The sequence below is a fragment of the Podarcis filfolensis genome, assembly GCF_964270895.1.
Source record: "Podarcis filfolensis genome assembly, chromosome: 4".
NCBI lineage: Eukaryota > Metazoa > Chordata > Lepidosauria > Squamata > Lacertidae > Podarcis > Podarcis filfolensis.
The window spans coordinates 42,122,441-42,138,478 of record NC_139607.1 but is presented as its reverse complement, the minus strand read 5'-3'; the positions used below and the strand labels follow the sequence as shown (position 1 = coordinate 42,138,478).

At 41.8% G+C, this 16,038-nt stretch overlaps 1 protein-coding gene and 1 long non-coding RNA gene across 8 annotated transcripts; one reads left to right on the top strand and one right to left on the bottom strand.

Annotated features, from left to right (window-relative positions):
- Positions 1 to 174: 174 nt before the first annotated feature.
- Positions 175 to 7,701, bottom strand: PRDX4 (peroxiredoxin 4). 4 transcript variants are annotated; one of them, XR_014547771.1, is made up of 8 exons: positions 6,690 to 7,701; positions 4,519 to 4,636; positions 3,134 to 3,250; positions 2,667 to 2,789; positions 2,073 to 2,269; positions 1,754 to 1,788; positions 461 to 507; positions 175 to 287 (listed from the first exon to the last, which is right to left on the bottom strand). XR_014547771.1 is itself a non-coding variant. In XM_083612420.1 (8 exons), exons 1-8 carry the CDS (start codon positions 7,147 to 7,149, stop codon positions 284 to 286), a joined length of 1,035 nt encoding a protein of 344 aa, XP_083468546.1. In that variant the 5' UTR covers positions 7,150 to 7,701; the 3' UTR covers positions 175 to 283. The 4 variants fall into 4 exon arrangements, 3 of the variants coding, with proteins under 3 accessions (XP_083468546.1, XP_083468547.1, XP_083468545.1); XM_083612420.1 differs by having other exon boundaries at positions 2,139 to 2,269; XM_083612421.1 differs by lacking the exon at positions 461 to 507.
- On the top strand, positions 7,531 to 13,967 carry LOC310762015. 4 transcript variants are annotated; one of them, XR_014547780.1, is made up of 4 exons: positions 7,531 to 7,634; positions 9,586 to 9,738; positions 12,746 to 12,898; positions 13,212 to 13,967. It is a non-coding gene; the product is annotated as an uncharacterized lncRNA (long non-coding RNA). The 4 variants fall into 4 exon arrangements; XR_014547781.1 differs by lacking the exon at positions 7,531 to 7,634 and adding an exon at positions 7,821 to 8,163; XR_014547782.1 differs by lacking the exon at positions 7,531 to 7,634 and adding an exon at positions 7,821 to 8,163 and having other exon boundaries at positions 10,983 to 12,898.
- The last annotated feature ends 2,071 nt before the right edge of the window (positions 13,968 to 16,038 follow it).

Sequence of the window (16,038 nt, the reverse complement as noted above, 5' to 3'; positions counted from 1 at the left end):
GAAATAGTTATTAGTGTGACTAGCAGCATGAGACTTCCAACAGTGAAAGTAATTTTACATGGTAATATTTCAGCACTGCTTCACTGCTATTATTCTACTTTAGTAGAACAAGAAGCCTTATACACACTGAACAAAACACTGGTACAACTCCACCAAGAAGCAACACACAAGCAATTATCAAAATTAGTGGAACTTTTATTGGCAGATTCTTAGCTGTGAATTGTAGAAGAAAGCAGTCAGTTCACTTTACCAAAATACTTCAGTTTTCCTGCAGGATCTGGAATTATCTGGATAAGGAGAAAAAAGTCGCAATCAAAACCAAAAGTCTAATGTTTGTTATATATCTGCTGTATAAAGTGAACTAAGTCCTGTGCTGATGACTGGATGTATATTAGTCCCATCCATCCTCCAGCGAGTTCCCCAAGATAACACAGGTACTCAAATACCCAACGGTACTTACAAATCTTCTCTTGGCCACCACATTCTCATAGCATCTTCAGGTTTGATCTAAACACATGCAGAAGGCATGGCTACAGCTATTAGTGTATTCCTGTTTTCATGTCACAATAGTTTGATGATACAGAGTACCCTACAGACTCATGTGCCCTACCTCTCCTTCTGCTGCTCAACACACATATTTCCTGGTAAGAACTACAGTTACACCAGTTCAGATATGGTAAACCAAGGGTGGGTAGCCTTGGCCCTCTATGCGTCTTATCTTTCCCTCTCCCCTCACTGGCCCTGCTCTCTAACGTGTTTTTGCTTGTCTGGAATGCATCCGTGATCTTTGATAATGCTTCTTGCTTGTATGGATTTTGTATTGTCTGTGTTCTTCCCCTCACACACTGGATATGGTGACACATACACCCCATTCATAATGTGAGCATAGGATTACACTGATTAGCACCATGGATTTTTCTGGTACCAAGGTGCACCTAATGCTCTTCGGATTGTACCCAAAATCGTAAGGGGGAAGACTGGAATCATCGGTGTCCTTCAGTAACATGTCTGGATAAAACAAACTACTGTAGGGATGTAGAACTGTCTTGAGAACGCATGCAGTGTTCTTTTGTGACCTGTCTACAATCGCACTTGTGATAAACCACATGTTATTCCATTGCTGCTCTTGTCAAGTCACTGGCCAAAAAACTCAGATTACTATCCTCAACTTTGATGTTTTTTTACTCTGAAAGTCTATAATGTAGAAATAAATGGCAAACACTTCTACAAAATGTTTATAAAGACTGCAGCCCTGTGCATACCTACTCAAAATTAACTCCTTGAATTTAATGGGACTTATTCCAAGTTAAATGTGCATAAGACTGTAGCCTAAGTGGATGTACTCAGAGACTGGGAAATCTATTGACCAACAAAGATACTGTTAGAGTGCAAAATTACTAGTACTTGTGATTTTTTTGTATCTTACTGAAATGCTATAGAGTTCTGGAGCAGGTTTTTTGCACAACTATAATGCTATTCATGTAGCAGTTACCTAACATGCAAGCACCTTAAGTAAATACTTAGTCTTGATTTTTCCTTCACTGTGTAAAATCATAGCAAGAAAAGCATGCTGGAAAAGCTGATAGAGATAAGATGAAGAAGTAAAAGGCAAGGTTTCAAATGGCATTCAAATTGCCCATGCATTGCTTTTGGCCTGCTGATAACATTCCCCACATGACATAAGATAAAAAATTTCAAATGGAGCATTCAAGGAAAAGCTATGTTCCAATTATATTTATAAACACCAACTTACTGTTTCACTGCCTGGTCTCCAACCAGCAGGGCAAACTAAGAAGACAAGGAAAGGAGACATTAAGCTCATGGTTAAAAATAGCCCTGCCTTCCTATTCCTTTTGTTCTGTGGAACATGAAAGAAATAATTCATTTTCTGCAAGTACAAATCTATATATGATGAGGTAGCTGAATGAAGTAGGATTTAATCATAGACTGAGAACTTTTCAATTAGTTTTACAACTAATACCAGGAACCAGGCAGCATAGTATTGAAGACTGCTAGAAATGTTAAGACCAACAGTAATTTGTCAAAATATCTAACAGTCTCAGCTTTCTTACTTGCTATCTAGAAGAAATCTTTCTTTTCTGTGTAGGCAACTGAATGTTTAACCCTGCAGGAAATACCTTCTCCATGTTCATCAGTATACTGGAATGCTTGTACTAGACGAAGAGTCTCATCTACAGATCTGCCAACAGGAAGATCATTCATTGTGATTTGTCGAAGATTTTTCTTGCCATCAATAATGAACAGGCCTCTGTGGAAACATAAATATAAGAGAAATTGGCAAGACAAATATCAATAACCTCATTCTGTGCATATATTACACCTGTCTGCGAAACACCTGTATCAACTCTTCACCGAAAGCAATACATTTTATTTCACTATGGGATCTAACTATGCACGTCATAGATCCACTGAAATAACTAATTGCTAACCGAGATTTTAAGAATTGTGCTCTTGTTCTAGTCAAGTTTTTCTCTCCAATAGACTGTTGTTGTAAAATTAGCAATTCTGATCTTGCAACTTTTTTAAACAGATTTTTGTTGAATGTAACAGAATTTTGATACAGCATCATGCAGGAAAAATATGACAATAATCTATAACTATTTGAGTAGCAGACTGAGAAGGAAATGGAATAGTTAACATTATACCTAAGAGCATGTCCTTGATCCTCTAGATAAACTCCATAATCTTTTGAGATCTGGTGCGTCAAATCTGAAAGAAGTGGTATCTTTATTGGTCCCAGTCCTCCTTGCTTCCGAGCTGTATTAATCCTATAGCAATGAAGATCACCAAATATTTCAGTGAGAACTATTCCATACCTGCACTATCGACTTAGTATCATTCACAGTATCTACATGATAGGTGGTGAATTTAATGGACCTGATCTAGTCTTTGCATCTCCCTCACCGTCTCCTGTGTGCAATTCTCCAGAAATGGAAGTTTCCTGACAACACATTCCTTCTGCCATTGACAGGCCTCCTGTAACCAGGCAGCTATACTCATGGGATGGCTGCAGTTACTTAACAGTCCCAAGTTTCCAATCTAGATTTCTGCTTTGTACAGAAAATGTAACAGCTACCAATAAGTTGTGTAAATGAAAGGGAAAAGGACTTACCATGCTAAATGAGTGAACTGCGAGTCTACTGAGCAAGCAACCACTTCAGCACCTATTGCTCTGAATTCTTCAATTCTGTCACTAAAGGCAATGATCTCCGTTGGACATACAAATGTGCTAAATTTAAAGAGAGACCAAAATGTAAATTTCTAAAAAGAACAGATCCCTACTTATAACCAATCACTAAAACAGAAATGAACTGCTTTCTGCAAAGCACTCAATTTTCCAGCTATTTATTTATTATTTTCTTTTATTTATGCCTGCCCATTTATAGCCTTCATTGGTCATGTAGGAAAACAAGTTTTACTCCATTACAACTTCTAAAACTCTAGCATCCTATTCTAAACATTTTTGGCAGTGTATTCTGTTCAACCATTTTGCAGTGCCAGAATAACTACATACTCTGTGATGTGTTCGCATAGCTGTTGATATGTGACATCCTAAATACTTATATGGTGCTACAGCAAATATAGACAGAAACTAGACAGAAAATTCTATTTCCAGTCTGTAAGCAGCAGTCAAGTTCAACATTATTATGTTTAATAGAAAACTATCTTATTTGTCCTTCACTTCAAAAATCAATCAACTATGGCAGTGGGATGGCTGCTACTTACCAGGAGGAGGGACGAAGTAGCAGGAAAACTGGTGTGATAGGGGCACACTGGTGCAGCCAATCCAGCACTCCTACCAGTGTTCCTGTACCACCATTTCACTGCTCTTGGTAAATAGCAGTGGCCCTGTGGCCAGCAAAGTGGCATTGCTGCTCCACACCACTGGGTGAGCTTGCTTTTGCTTGCTACATAGTGCTACAGGGCTCTGCTATGTATAGTGGGACATTTCTGGAGAGTAAGAGCCCTGAGCATGAGTCCTTGCTGGGCTGTTATCCCTTTTACAAACTAACAGCTTGCATAGAGACTACTACCGTATCTCTAGAAGGCCCTGTCCTGTTGTCCTACTACAAAAAAATCAGGCCACAAAAGTTCAGAATTAGAAGGATTGATGATCATTGCATGGGAGTAGCTAGGATTTATTTGGGGGGCGGGGAGGAGGAGGCAGGAATTATGTTGGGGGGTGGGGCAGAACTGAGTTATCTGTGATGCAATTGGTCACTTAGTTAGGTAATTTTATTAATTTACTTGATGGGGGGCAGCTGCCCCCCTGCCCCCACCCATGGATCATTGTGAATTTCACACATATTACCCCAGTAAATTGAGAAAACAGGATTATAATTTGTGGGATTTCCATAGCCACTTTCATAATTTTATATTTTCTAATTCTTTATTCCTGTTAAATAAGCATTTTTTTGGCCTAAAAATGAAAAGACTGCTATGATCAGCAAGCATTATATTGTGAAAATATACATATATTTCATGTGTTTTGCTTACAAGTCAAGTGGATAAAAGAAGAAAACAAGGTATTTTCCTTCGAAATCCGTTAATTTCAGCTCTTTAAACTCTCCATTGATGACTGCTGTTCCTTCCCAATAGGGTGCTGGTTCAGAAACTAAAAATGAAGGATACATTGTACTTTAACTCATTTTGCCTGATTGTGCTGGGATATAAGTGCAATATTTCTCTTTGAATAGATTAAAATATATAATGTTCATTTTAAAGAAGCAATGCTGGAAGAACTCAAATATTGGAAAAATTATTTCAGTTGCAGTTCTTATGACTTACAGCAAGTTATTGAGAACTAGTGTACCAACTGGTGTACCAACAAACATACACTAATAACATAGCACACATTTTTATTTATTTATTTATTTGCTGGTGATGTGTGCAACACAAATGTTTGGAACTATGTCAGTACAAATTTGGAAATTCATAGGATGGGTGAATGGAATATGTTGGTACTAAGGTGTGCACTAAGAAATGGCAGCTAAAGGGATAGGTGCAGTGCTGAAGATTGGGATTTGAAGTTCTACAAAACTATTGTTAACTCATACTTCACAAGGTTAGAGTATGGTATCATCAGAAGAAACCAGCTGGATTCAGGCCAAAGGATGCTACTTCAGCATCCTATTCTAGTGGTAGCCAGACAGACACATATGGGAAGTCTGCAAATGGGACCCGAGTGATTAAGCACCCTCCCTGTTCTGATTCCCAGCAGCTGATATTCAAAATATATTGCATCCGACAGTATCTTCAATGGCACTGTGAAAGGTAGCAGTCTAAATCACAGTAATCGGTGCTTGGTGACACTGAAGATACCACTTGATGAAAAACATAATTGAGATATATAAAAAATGAGCCAAGTGCAGCCCAAGTATGAAAAGTAAAGAATCACTGTCCATTGATTAACAAAACTCTCTCTGTATCTATTCAGACGTAAGCCCTACCGAATTAAATGTAAGTACAGTATGTATATGAATTATGATTGCAACCTAAAGACATATACGCAAAGCACCTTCTTACTAGATCAGTTTATGATGACTATTTACAAAAATAGACAAGCCACTCTTGGAACTAAGTCACTATTGGATACAAAGCTTGTCTTCTTTGCAAATTGTCTAAAAAACAAACAAGAAATCTGCCAGCTTATTCAATCTTGCAGTTTTCTTACCAACAGGTACTTAGGTGAAACCTTTTTGAAAAACAGCATATTAAGTTGATTGTACTGTAGTACAGAATGCCACCCTATCATTTCAGAATGCTGTAAAACACATGGCTACTCATTGAAGTGTTCAATGGGGCTAACTCCTAAGTAAGTAGGTGTAGGATTGCAGCCTTAAACTACTTCTTTTAAAAACCTCTCTGCACTTTCAAAGCAATAGCCTTTGTCTGACGTGTCCTTACAAAATAAAACAACCTCTAATCAACTGTGCACCGACAAGGAAAGTAAATATTTGAAACAAGAGGGAGGTGCTTCTTTTAAATTTAACCCATTCTCACTCTACCATTTGCGATGGGGGGGGGAAGCCTTCAAAACTCTACCCAATTTGCAGGCAGAGAGCACTTTTTTTTGGCTTTAACCTGCTGTTCCTTTTTGGAAAGGAAGCTTAAGAAGAAAGACGGATGAGGCCTGTGGCCACTTTTCTGTTTTGCCTATTGAGGAATAATCACTTTTCTTCTTTGAAGGCCTCTCTCTCCCTTTTCTGCTGCAAGAGATCAACAACGACAAGAAGCCACGTTGCGGCAGCGACATCATTTCCCGTCCCACGTCCCCCCCCCCAATTTCCCAGCAGCGTCTCTAAACAACACGGCACGTCCTGCGCGTCTCAGCAGCACTCGCGTGTTCCCCACTTCCCACCCCCGTAAATTCTCTTCCCCGCAAGGGAACAAAACTGGAGCGGGGGCTGTGGGTGTGTGGGGTTTTGCTTCGCTTTGCACAATGCCAACGTCGAGATGAACAATAACGAAGAGTAAAAAAGAAAAATAAAGCAGAGGGAGCAGGGAGGGGGAAAGGCTGGGCTGAGGGGCTCCTCCTGGCCGCCGCCCCGGCTTCTCCCTCAGCGCCAAGGATGAGGCGACGAGGCAGCCGCCTCCTGTCTCTCTCCCTCCCGCCTTCCCGCTCGCTCCTTCCCTCCCTCGCCTCGCCGGGCCTCTCCGGCACCTACTCTTGGCCTTGCTGAGGTGCAGCGAGTGGTCTCGGACAGGCACCCGCGACGCCTCGCCCGGGTACACCTGGCCCCCCGCGTAGTAGTGGCACTTCTCGTCGCCCGAGCCCTGCGCAGCCTCGGCGGTGGCCGCCTCCTCGGTCATGACCGCCGCCAGCACCAGCAGCACGCCAACGGCCAACGGCCGCGTCGCCAACCGTCGCGGGCGCCTCGCGCTCCCCGCCGCCCCCTGGCATTCTGCGGGTGTCCCGGCGCGCGGCGGCTCCATGGCACGTCTCGCTGGCCCCCCGGCGAAGGGAGGAAAGAGAATGGCAGCTCCGAGGCCCGGCGGGAGGAAGAGGCAGGCGCGGGAGCCGGGGCTGCTTCTGGGGGCGGGACCCGACGGCCGACACTGACACGCCCGCCCTCTTCCCCTCGCGGCTGTTCCCCGCTTGTGCTCCGCTGAGGCGCAGTTGCGCATGTCCCGCTGGCTGTGAGGCGGAATGCAGGCTCGTCACGGGAGGGGGCTTGGCGGCCCTCCAGGAGGCGCCTCTGAGCGTTGGGCATGCTGGCCCGGGCTGAGGGGATCCCAGCAGCGCCTGGAGGGCCACGGGTTCTCATTCCCTGCTTTAGGTGACCTGAGTGTCAGTGCAACACCGGATGTGGCATCGCATTCCGATCAGCAGCTGAATTGTTATACTTGTGTGGCATTTCCCCCCAGAGTAATCTTAAAAGCTGCATTCCCAAAACTTTCTCTGGGAAAGGACACAGATGTCTGAAGAGCATCTGATTCACAGCTGCTTGCTCCTTTTTGGAACTGAATCGCTGGCCATGAAGGAAGCATAGAAACGTGTTACCATAACAAGGACAACAGCAGCAGCTCCTATTTGCATTCTCGTAAAGGGAAAGCAATGAAAGACCCAGCTTCTTATTAAGAAAGTGTCTAATTCACTTGACCAGAAACAGGTGCTAAATCAAAAGTGATTTATTATCAATAAATGAAATCCAGGACATGGTATCGCTATGCTGAATTATCAAGGACATGTTTTCACTTTTTTTTTTGGCAATTGTTTGCTATCAATTATTTATTATCAATATATGAAATCCAGAACATGGTAACCCTGTGCTGAATTATCAAGGACACGTTTTCACTTTTTTGCAATTGTTTACTGGAAAATATGGGCAGAGGGGAATTCAGTGAAAAGCAGCAGCAGCAGCCAACTCCTGTGTGCACTTCGACTGCTGCCAATCCTGTTCTGCCATGCCCAATGCAGCTCATGCAGACCAAGCTAAAGTTTGGAGTCAAACTGTGCCTGCACACAGAGTTTTCCTCTACGTACAACTTTGCTGACAGGAAGCCCTTTTGAAGCTGCCACCTCACTTAATGGCATCAGCTGATTGCTGTGTGGGCCCTGTGCATCTGCCAAAATTGCCTGAGGGGTGGTGGTGGGAGAGGTCAGAATCTGGAAAAGGTGACCCACCCCTGGTTGTAGAGGTGCTGCTTTTTCCTTATGTTGTGTGAAAGACAGAAAAGCAATTTTAAATGTACTTGTACAGTATTTGATTTTTAAAGTGATTAGTGACTGTGCAGGAAGGCATTTATAGCCACATTTCATGCTTCTTGCATTTTTGTGCCACTTACAAACATGTTATGTATCTGAATCTCAATTTATAGTCCACCCACCATTTTTCTTGTATTGAACTACAGTGTATGTATTTGGGAATGTTTTCCTCTCTATGGAAGTGAGTTTTATAGAGGCAGTTTTCCCTTTACCATGGCCCTTCTTCCCTCTCTTGTGAAACTAACAATGTTGAGGGGGAAACCTTAGCACTTTCATGGAGGCTATGAGAGCATCACATGTCCATCTTCTCTGCTATTGTTACTGTTACTACTCAGCAGAGCAGGTGGTTTTTTTCCTACTTCAAAAATTATATATGCACACCTCACCAGTCTAGTTGCACACAGGAATACTTTTATTAACCAAGAAACTAGAGGCACAGGTGAATCTGATATGGTTTTCCCCTGACTTTGTCAATTTCACAGGAGAATAGGGGAATAGGAGGAAACCATGAAGGAACTAGCAGTATTGCAGGCACATACAGGGCAGTCTGGCTGGTATTTAGGATAGGAATGTGGAGAGATGCCTTCTGAAGGCACGTGACATTTCAGGCAGGAAAATAATGGTGATATGTTCATTAACTGAAAGGGAAGGTTGCCATATCAAAATTAAAACAGATTAAAATGCACATGCAATTTTGACCCTAGAAAGGATGAAATAAAATTATCTATTAGATACTAAACATGTTGACATGGAAGCAAGTCTCAATGCTTCAGTGCAACTTGCTTTCAAGTACAGTGGTACCTTGGGTTACATACGCTTCAGGTTACATATGCTTCAGGTTACAGACTCCGCTAAACCAGAAATTTTACCTCGGATTAAGAACTTTGCTTCAGGATGAGAACAGAAATCGTGCTCTGGCAGCGCAGCAGCAGCAGGAGGCCCCATTAGCTAAAGTGGTGCTTCAGGTTAAGAACAGTTTCAGGTTAAGTACGGACCTCCGGAACGAATTAAGTACTTAACCTGAGGTACCACTGTATGTGCTAAGCTATTCTTACGTGGCTTAGAATACAGGCGATCAAACTTCAAAACATTAGTTTTTGTGGTATCTTTCCTAGCTTAGATTGTTCCGGTTCCAGTCATTTTGGTTCCCTTTCGTTACCTCCGTCCTCAGTGTCTTCTACCTTCCTTTCCATCTGTTATTTTTATACTCAGGGCTTCTGTCGAGGCTCAAAAGCAACAAATATTAATTCATTGCAAGATCAGTTTCATGCAATGTTGGGCTCAAGGAAACCTATGAGGGCTCATTCTATCCTTTCCCTCCTATCATTGCCTTTTCTGTGGTTGTTTGTTGACAGCAAGAGCTATCTTTAAGAGCCAGAGTGTCTGATCGCCAAGGATTTGTGAGGAATGGCGAAACCCCCAGTGTCCCAACACAAAGACAGCTTACTGATTTACTGCTACGCTCTGAAGAAGAGCTTCTCCACTTTTCCCATCTTGGAACAGTCAAGGTATTAATTTTCACTTCACTTGCTCTCTGTTCTGAACTGCAGGCCCAAAGCAGGGCTCGGGGGAGGGGTTGGGTACAGAGATACCAAAGAAGGATGTCAAAAACATCAGAATGGCCAATTCTACTGCTTTATTAAAGAAGATGTAGACTTAGCAGCAAAGCGGCCTGCTAGGCTTCCCAGCTTTTATAGATGCAGGATGGACACCAAAGCAAGGCAATTGCTTGTCCGCTCCCAAACAAATGTGCCTACATTCTTTATACGCAAAGCAGCATATGTCACTTTGTCAAGGACATATCACTTCACCTGACCAGATGTGGGCATAGGCAGCAAATACCCAAGTCTTACAGATGGTTCCCCTTTCTGGTCTCAGAACCCAGCACCCCAAGCCCACAGATAGGAGTATTTGCATTGAACTTCCCTCTTTAACCTAATACAGCTCTGTGCATGCCAGTCTGGTCGTAATTGCCTTCTCCTCTCTGTAACTGGCATTAGGGTCTTCTTAGCGCTATCCAAAGGTCAAATTTAAATACTGCCAGTTTCTTTGACAAACTGCATAGCAATCAATCTTCCATTTTTGTAATATACCTTCCTTGACACTGTGATTGCTAATTCCCTCTGGTACAAGTATAATATATATGTAATCTGCCTTGTACACAGTGACTGAACTAATGATCTGACCACTCTTCCTCCTGCATATGTGCATCTCCCTAATGTGTGTAGACAAGGGACTCAGTTATACAGCTGCAAATACACCATTTTAAGTGTGTTTTAAGTGCAATATACAATGGAACATTTCCAATATCTCTTTCTTTTGCAGTATGGAAAACATTATGCCAAATGTAATATCTGGACTGCAACATGGCATTCATTGCCACTTTTTGGAGGCACTCACTGATATTTAACAATATTCTGCTGAAATTGCTAGCTAGCTCCTTTTATCTTCTCAAACTGAAAAGGGCATTTCAACAAATATATGGCACTGGCTGTCATATATGAGAGAAAATCTATAAAGCAGAGGGAGAGGGGATTTTCTACCAGGGAATAAAAAGAAATGTGGTTCCAAAGTGGTGTTATGCTCAGTAGAATGAACATGATGAAAATTACTAATTGGAAAAGTGAAATGTTCTGGCTCGCACTAAGACAGACTGGTGGGTAGAGTAATGTGCAGGGACTGCAAAGTGCCTGTAGAGAGGAATTCTGCACACATAAAGATTTGGCTTCCTGAGCAGCTTTTGCTTTTACAGTCCTGCCTGGAAGCAACTTCTGGCAATACCAATTAGCTAAACCAATGCAAACATGGGCTGATTGAACAATGGTGACAGGTTATTATCATCTGCTTAGACATTCTTGTTCTGGTGACTGCTTTCCATCTTTTGGGTGCTGAAAGTAAGTGTACTTTTCTATACAGTATAAGTCTGGTTATGATTCACCTGAATATGATTCACAAAGGTGTTTAGTTTATTAGACTTATGATGTACCTGTTCAATACACCTTGGGGGAAAATGAGCATTAAGTAGTTATTTTAAAACCACAGTTCCATCTATCCATAATACAGTAGTACCTCGGGTTACAGATGCTTCAGGTTACAGATGCTTCAGGTTACAGACTCTGCTAACCCAGAAATACTACCTTGGGTTAAGAACTTTGCTTCAGGATGAGAACAGAAATCGTGCAGTGGCAGCGCAGCAGCAGCAGTGGGAGGCCCCATTAGCTAAAGTGGTTTTTCAGGTTAAGAACAGTATCAGGTTAAGAACAGACCTCCAGAATGAATTAAGTTCTTAACCCGAGGTACCACTGTATATCTCTTTAGCACTGCTGAGGTATTGCTTCCTGCAATCAGTTGGAGATGGCATTGAAGTAATGGTTCCACACATATCAAGCGATCCTTCTCCATGGCTAACATCCTTCTATAATGCTTACTCAGAAGTCTGTCCTCTTCAGTTAAGATTCCTTTCAATGTTGATTAAAAGCTCCCTATCCCTTTTATTGCTTCCTGTTCCATGTGGCTTTTAGGTTACTGATGAATAGCCTGTTAATTGCATCTGGAACAGTCACCTTCATTGCCTATTAATATCACTTACTGTTTCCATGGAGTGCACTTTAAATACAGATTTTTCTTTCTGAATTCTTTCTGAAGCAAAAGAGTAGTATTTCACTATATAAAAATGAAAAGTAAAAAAATGATGAGAATAAATTGGTAAAAACATAATCATAATTAAAAACTTTATTTAAATGGAACACCAGTTCAAAGTAAAACAATGCTGTATCAGATTCAGAAGGGAAAGTCCCCACAAATCACATTTGGTGGGGGAAATAGAAACTTCAGAGTGCAAACATCTGGGAGTAATAGTATCTGGTTTCTCCATAAAAGGGGAGTGGAAAAAAGGCAATTCCTTGCTAAACTGCCAGTGTGGCATTTGTCTGTGTGTATCCATAAAGAAGGCTGATCACCGAAGAATTGATGCTTTTGAATTACGATGCTGGAGGAGACTCTTGAGAGTACCATGGACTGCAAGAAGACCAAACCTATCCATTCTGAAGGAAATCAGCCCTGAGTGCTCACTGGAAGGACAGATACTGAAGCTGAGGCTCCAATACTTTGGCCACCTTATGAGAAGAGAAGACTCCCTGGAAAAGACCCTGATGTTGGGAAAGATGGAAGGCACAAGGAGAAGGGGATGACAGAGGACGAGATGGTTGGACAGTGTTCCCGAAGCTACGAACATAAATTTGACCAAACTGCAGGAGGCAGTGGAAGACAGGAGTGCCTGGTGTGCTCTGGTCCATGGGGTCACGAAGAGTCGGACACGACCAAACAACAACAAAATCTATCTATAGCTATAGTTTTTGCAGAGTGGATTTAACAGACCTCCCAATATTTGACTGCCACTTCACAATGCTTGTCAAATTAATCTGTCAAAATCAGCTCTGAGTCTTATAATTCTGAACTGAATTCATAGCACATGCATGTGTATGCATGTGTCTGAAAATATCTCTTTCATTTAAGAAATGCCCACCTGTGGGCTTGTGTGTGCATTGGACATGCTCTTGACTCCATTTGGAAATCTCAGATAATAGCATTTGCACAATGCTTTTGAGTTTCTAAGCAGGCACTCCACATATATTATCCTGTTTCTAAACCTTGCAACAAACCAAAGAGGTAGGTCAATATTATTATTCCTGTCTTGCATATGAAGAGGGTCAGGGCATAAGCAAAGAGAGCACACCTTGCCTAAAGACACCAAGTGAGTTCCTGGTAGTGGTGGGATTTTACAAGGACTTATTGAATCTTAGACACCTGCTTTACACCTAGGAACATGCAACAATTGGTTAGAACGTCAAATAACATATGTTACATAAGCAAGGATCAGTGTAACTATTTGAAAGTCCCTTGGGCTTAGGAGTGGGTTGGAGTTGTTTTTGGAAAAATGTAGATACCTCAATAACCAGATCGCTATCAATTTTTTCAATAGGTGGCAGTGTTCTCCTACTTTCATACCTCGATGGCAGATTTCACAGCAGAAAAAACCCCCATGAAGATAATGGCCTGGATCCAAACTACCACATAACAACTGTGTTGTTCTGTTACAATATGCTCTAGGTGGAGCTGCCTTTGAAGATCTGAAAACTATAGCTGGTTCAGAATGCCGCTGCCAGACTGTTGATATGTGGTGCGTGTGTTGTTATTTAGAGCATTTGACTCTATTGCTATTTAATCTGCTTTGCGTCCTGGTGCGTTTCTCAGCCCAAATCAAAGTGCTACTGGTTGTCTTTAAAGTTTAAAGACAACAAGTGGTACTTTGAATTCTGCTCGGAAACACAGAAGGAGCCATTGCAAAGCTAAAGGATTTGCGTCTGGAATACCTAAAGGTCTGGTTGCTCCTACATGGCTCTGTCTATTAAGCTCTTATGAGGAGACTCTGGACCACACCTCAATGCTGTCTGAGGTGTGCTTGTTGGTTATGGGGGACAAGTCTTCTCAGTGGTGGCTCCTAAGGTCTGGAATCTTCCTCAAGAGGTTTGTTCAGCTCTTCCTTCCTAACCTTCAGGGAAATAGCCTTGTTTAGAAATGCCTTTTATATAGTTTTGTTTTTAAACAAATTACTTGAGGTTTTAAATTGATGCTATTGTTTTGTTCTGTTTACAGCCTGTTTGGGGACTCCATTTGGAGTAAAAAGGATATGGCTATATAAATAAATGAAATAAATGAACAACTTCTGCACTCTTAAGGGGTTTTATTTTTGGTGTGTGTGTGTGTGTGTGTGTGTGTGTGTGTGTGTGTGTGTGTGTTTCTCATACAGCAGGGGGTGTGAACTTTTGGTCCTTTTGGCCATGCTTGCTGAAGCTGATGGGAGTTGTAGTTGAGCAACATCTGGAGGGGCAAAGGTTCCCCACACCTTTCAGACAGTATATGAGGGAATGGTTGTAACTCAGGGGGTAGAGCTTTGGCCTGGCATGCAGAAGGCCCAAGTTCATTCCCAGGCATCTTCAAGTAGAGGTGGGAAAGAGTCCTGCTTGAAACTCTGGACAGTGAGCCATTGCCAGTCATGGTTAAAAAACATGTACAAATGGTCTTAAGTTCCGTTTTCCACATTGTCAAATCAATTTTCAATTTTTTAAAAGTTCTCATGAAAATTTATCCACATTTTAGTGCAAATTTCTTCTCATACTCATTTTTTGTATGAAAAATAGCTTTACAGTGGTACCTCGGGTTATAGCCACTTCAGGTTACAGACGCTTCAGGTTACAGACTCCACTAACCCAGAAATAGTACCTCGGGTTAAGAACTTTGCTTCAGGATGAGAACAGAAATCGTGCAGTGGCGGCGCAGCGGCAGCAGCGGGAGGCCCCATTAGCTAAAGTGGTGCTTCAGGTTAAGAACAGTTTCAGGTTAAGAACGGGCCTCCAGAACGAATTAAGTTCTTAACCCGAGGTACCACTGTATATACAAGCAAGCAATTTCCTCTTATTTACTGCTTTTTGTATGCTATTTTCACTAATCTAACATTTTTATGTACACTTTACCTTAGTATATATATCTATATACACAGCACTTGACTGGAGAATATTACAAAATTCAAAGATGTGTAACTTTAGAAGGATGCCTTTGTTTTGGTTTGCAAATTGTTTTGGGAAGTGTGGATTAAGTAGGCTTGCCTTGAAATGCAAACTGAACTAAATTTCTCTCCCATCCCTGCCCCTGCCGAATGCAACATAGCAAACTTCTTTTGCAACATGAGACACAGTTGCAAATGCAGCAGAATGAGGAGGCGGGAGGATGAGGTGATAAAATAAACCACACCACTTCAGGCACCATTTTTATAATGCTTTCCAAGATACGATGGGAGTGGGGAACCTTTTGCCCTCCAGCATCCATCAGTTCCAGCCAGTAGAGCCAATAGCCGTGGATGATGGGAGTGGGACTCCAACAACATCTGGAGAGGCACAGTTTTCCCACCCCTGATATAAAAACTCCCTTCACATAAAATAAAACAAAACATTGCACACCAGGAAGCATGGCTCTAGCCAAACACTTTCTCTGCTGAGAACATTTTTTTTTACTAACAGGGAGTTGTTTTTACATTGGAAACATTGGAAAATGTGATTATAATTCATTCTACCGCCTTCAAACTCTTCCATCACATTCCAGTCTTCTTTTGCAGCATATCTACATCCAGCCTAAGGAGACTTCCTAAAGTGATGTGGCATAGGGTGGCAGAAAATATCTGAAGGCCAAAGAAAAGTAGTTGAAAAATTGCATTGGGCATGCCCTAACCCCAGGGCAAGCTAAAGCAGCTCTTTGATCTTTCTGTGTTATGTGATTATCCAATGATTATTTCAGAAGGGTGGGACTAGATTGGGGGTATGTGGAATCTGAAGAAGGAAAAAGAGTTAAAATTGCGTATTTCCTAGAACAGACAGAGGGAGCAAAGGTGGCCAGAAAAGAAAGAAAGGGAACCAATGGAGACAAACCAAAAGCCACCATCTGGGGCATTTTAAATGTTAAGTGCTTGGCGTGGGATGCATTTTAATTGGTCAGGAGAGGATATATTAATTGCAATTTATCCCTCCAGGTGCCCATGTGTGTTGGTTAAACAGAGTTACAAAATCCCATTCTTGGCAGCAAAATGAAAAGAATAAGAATTAGGCTGTAAAGATTTGTTTTGAGCAAGTCCAGCTATGAAGTAAGCTGGCTCCCCTTTCTTACCCCGCTTAATAAAGATTAAGACAACAACCTGGGAAGTAAGCATAAAAATATAATCTATTTACTTATAATCTTGCATTGGTTCACATCAAAGG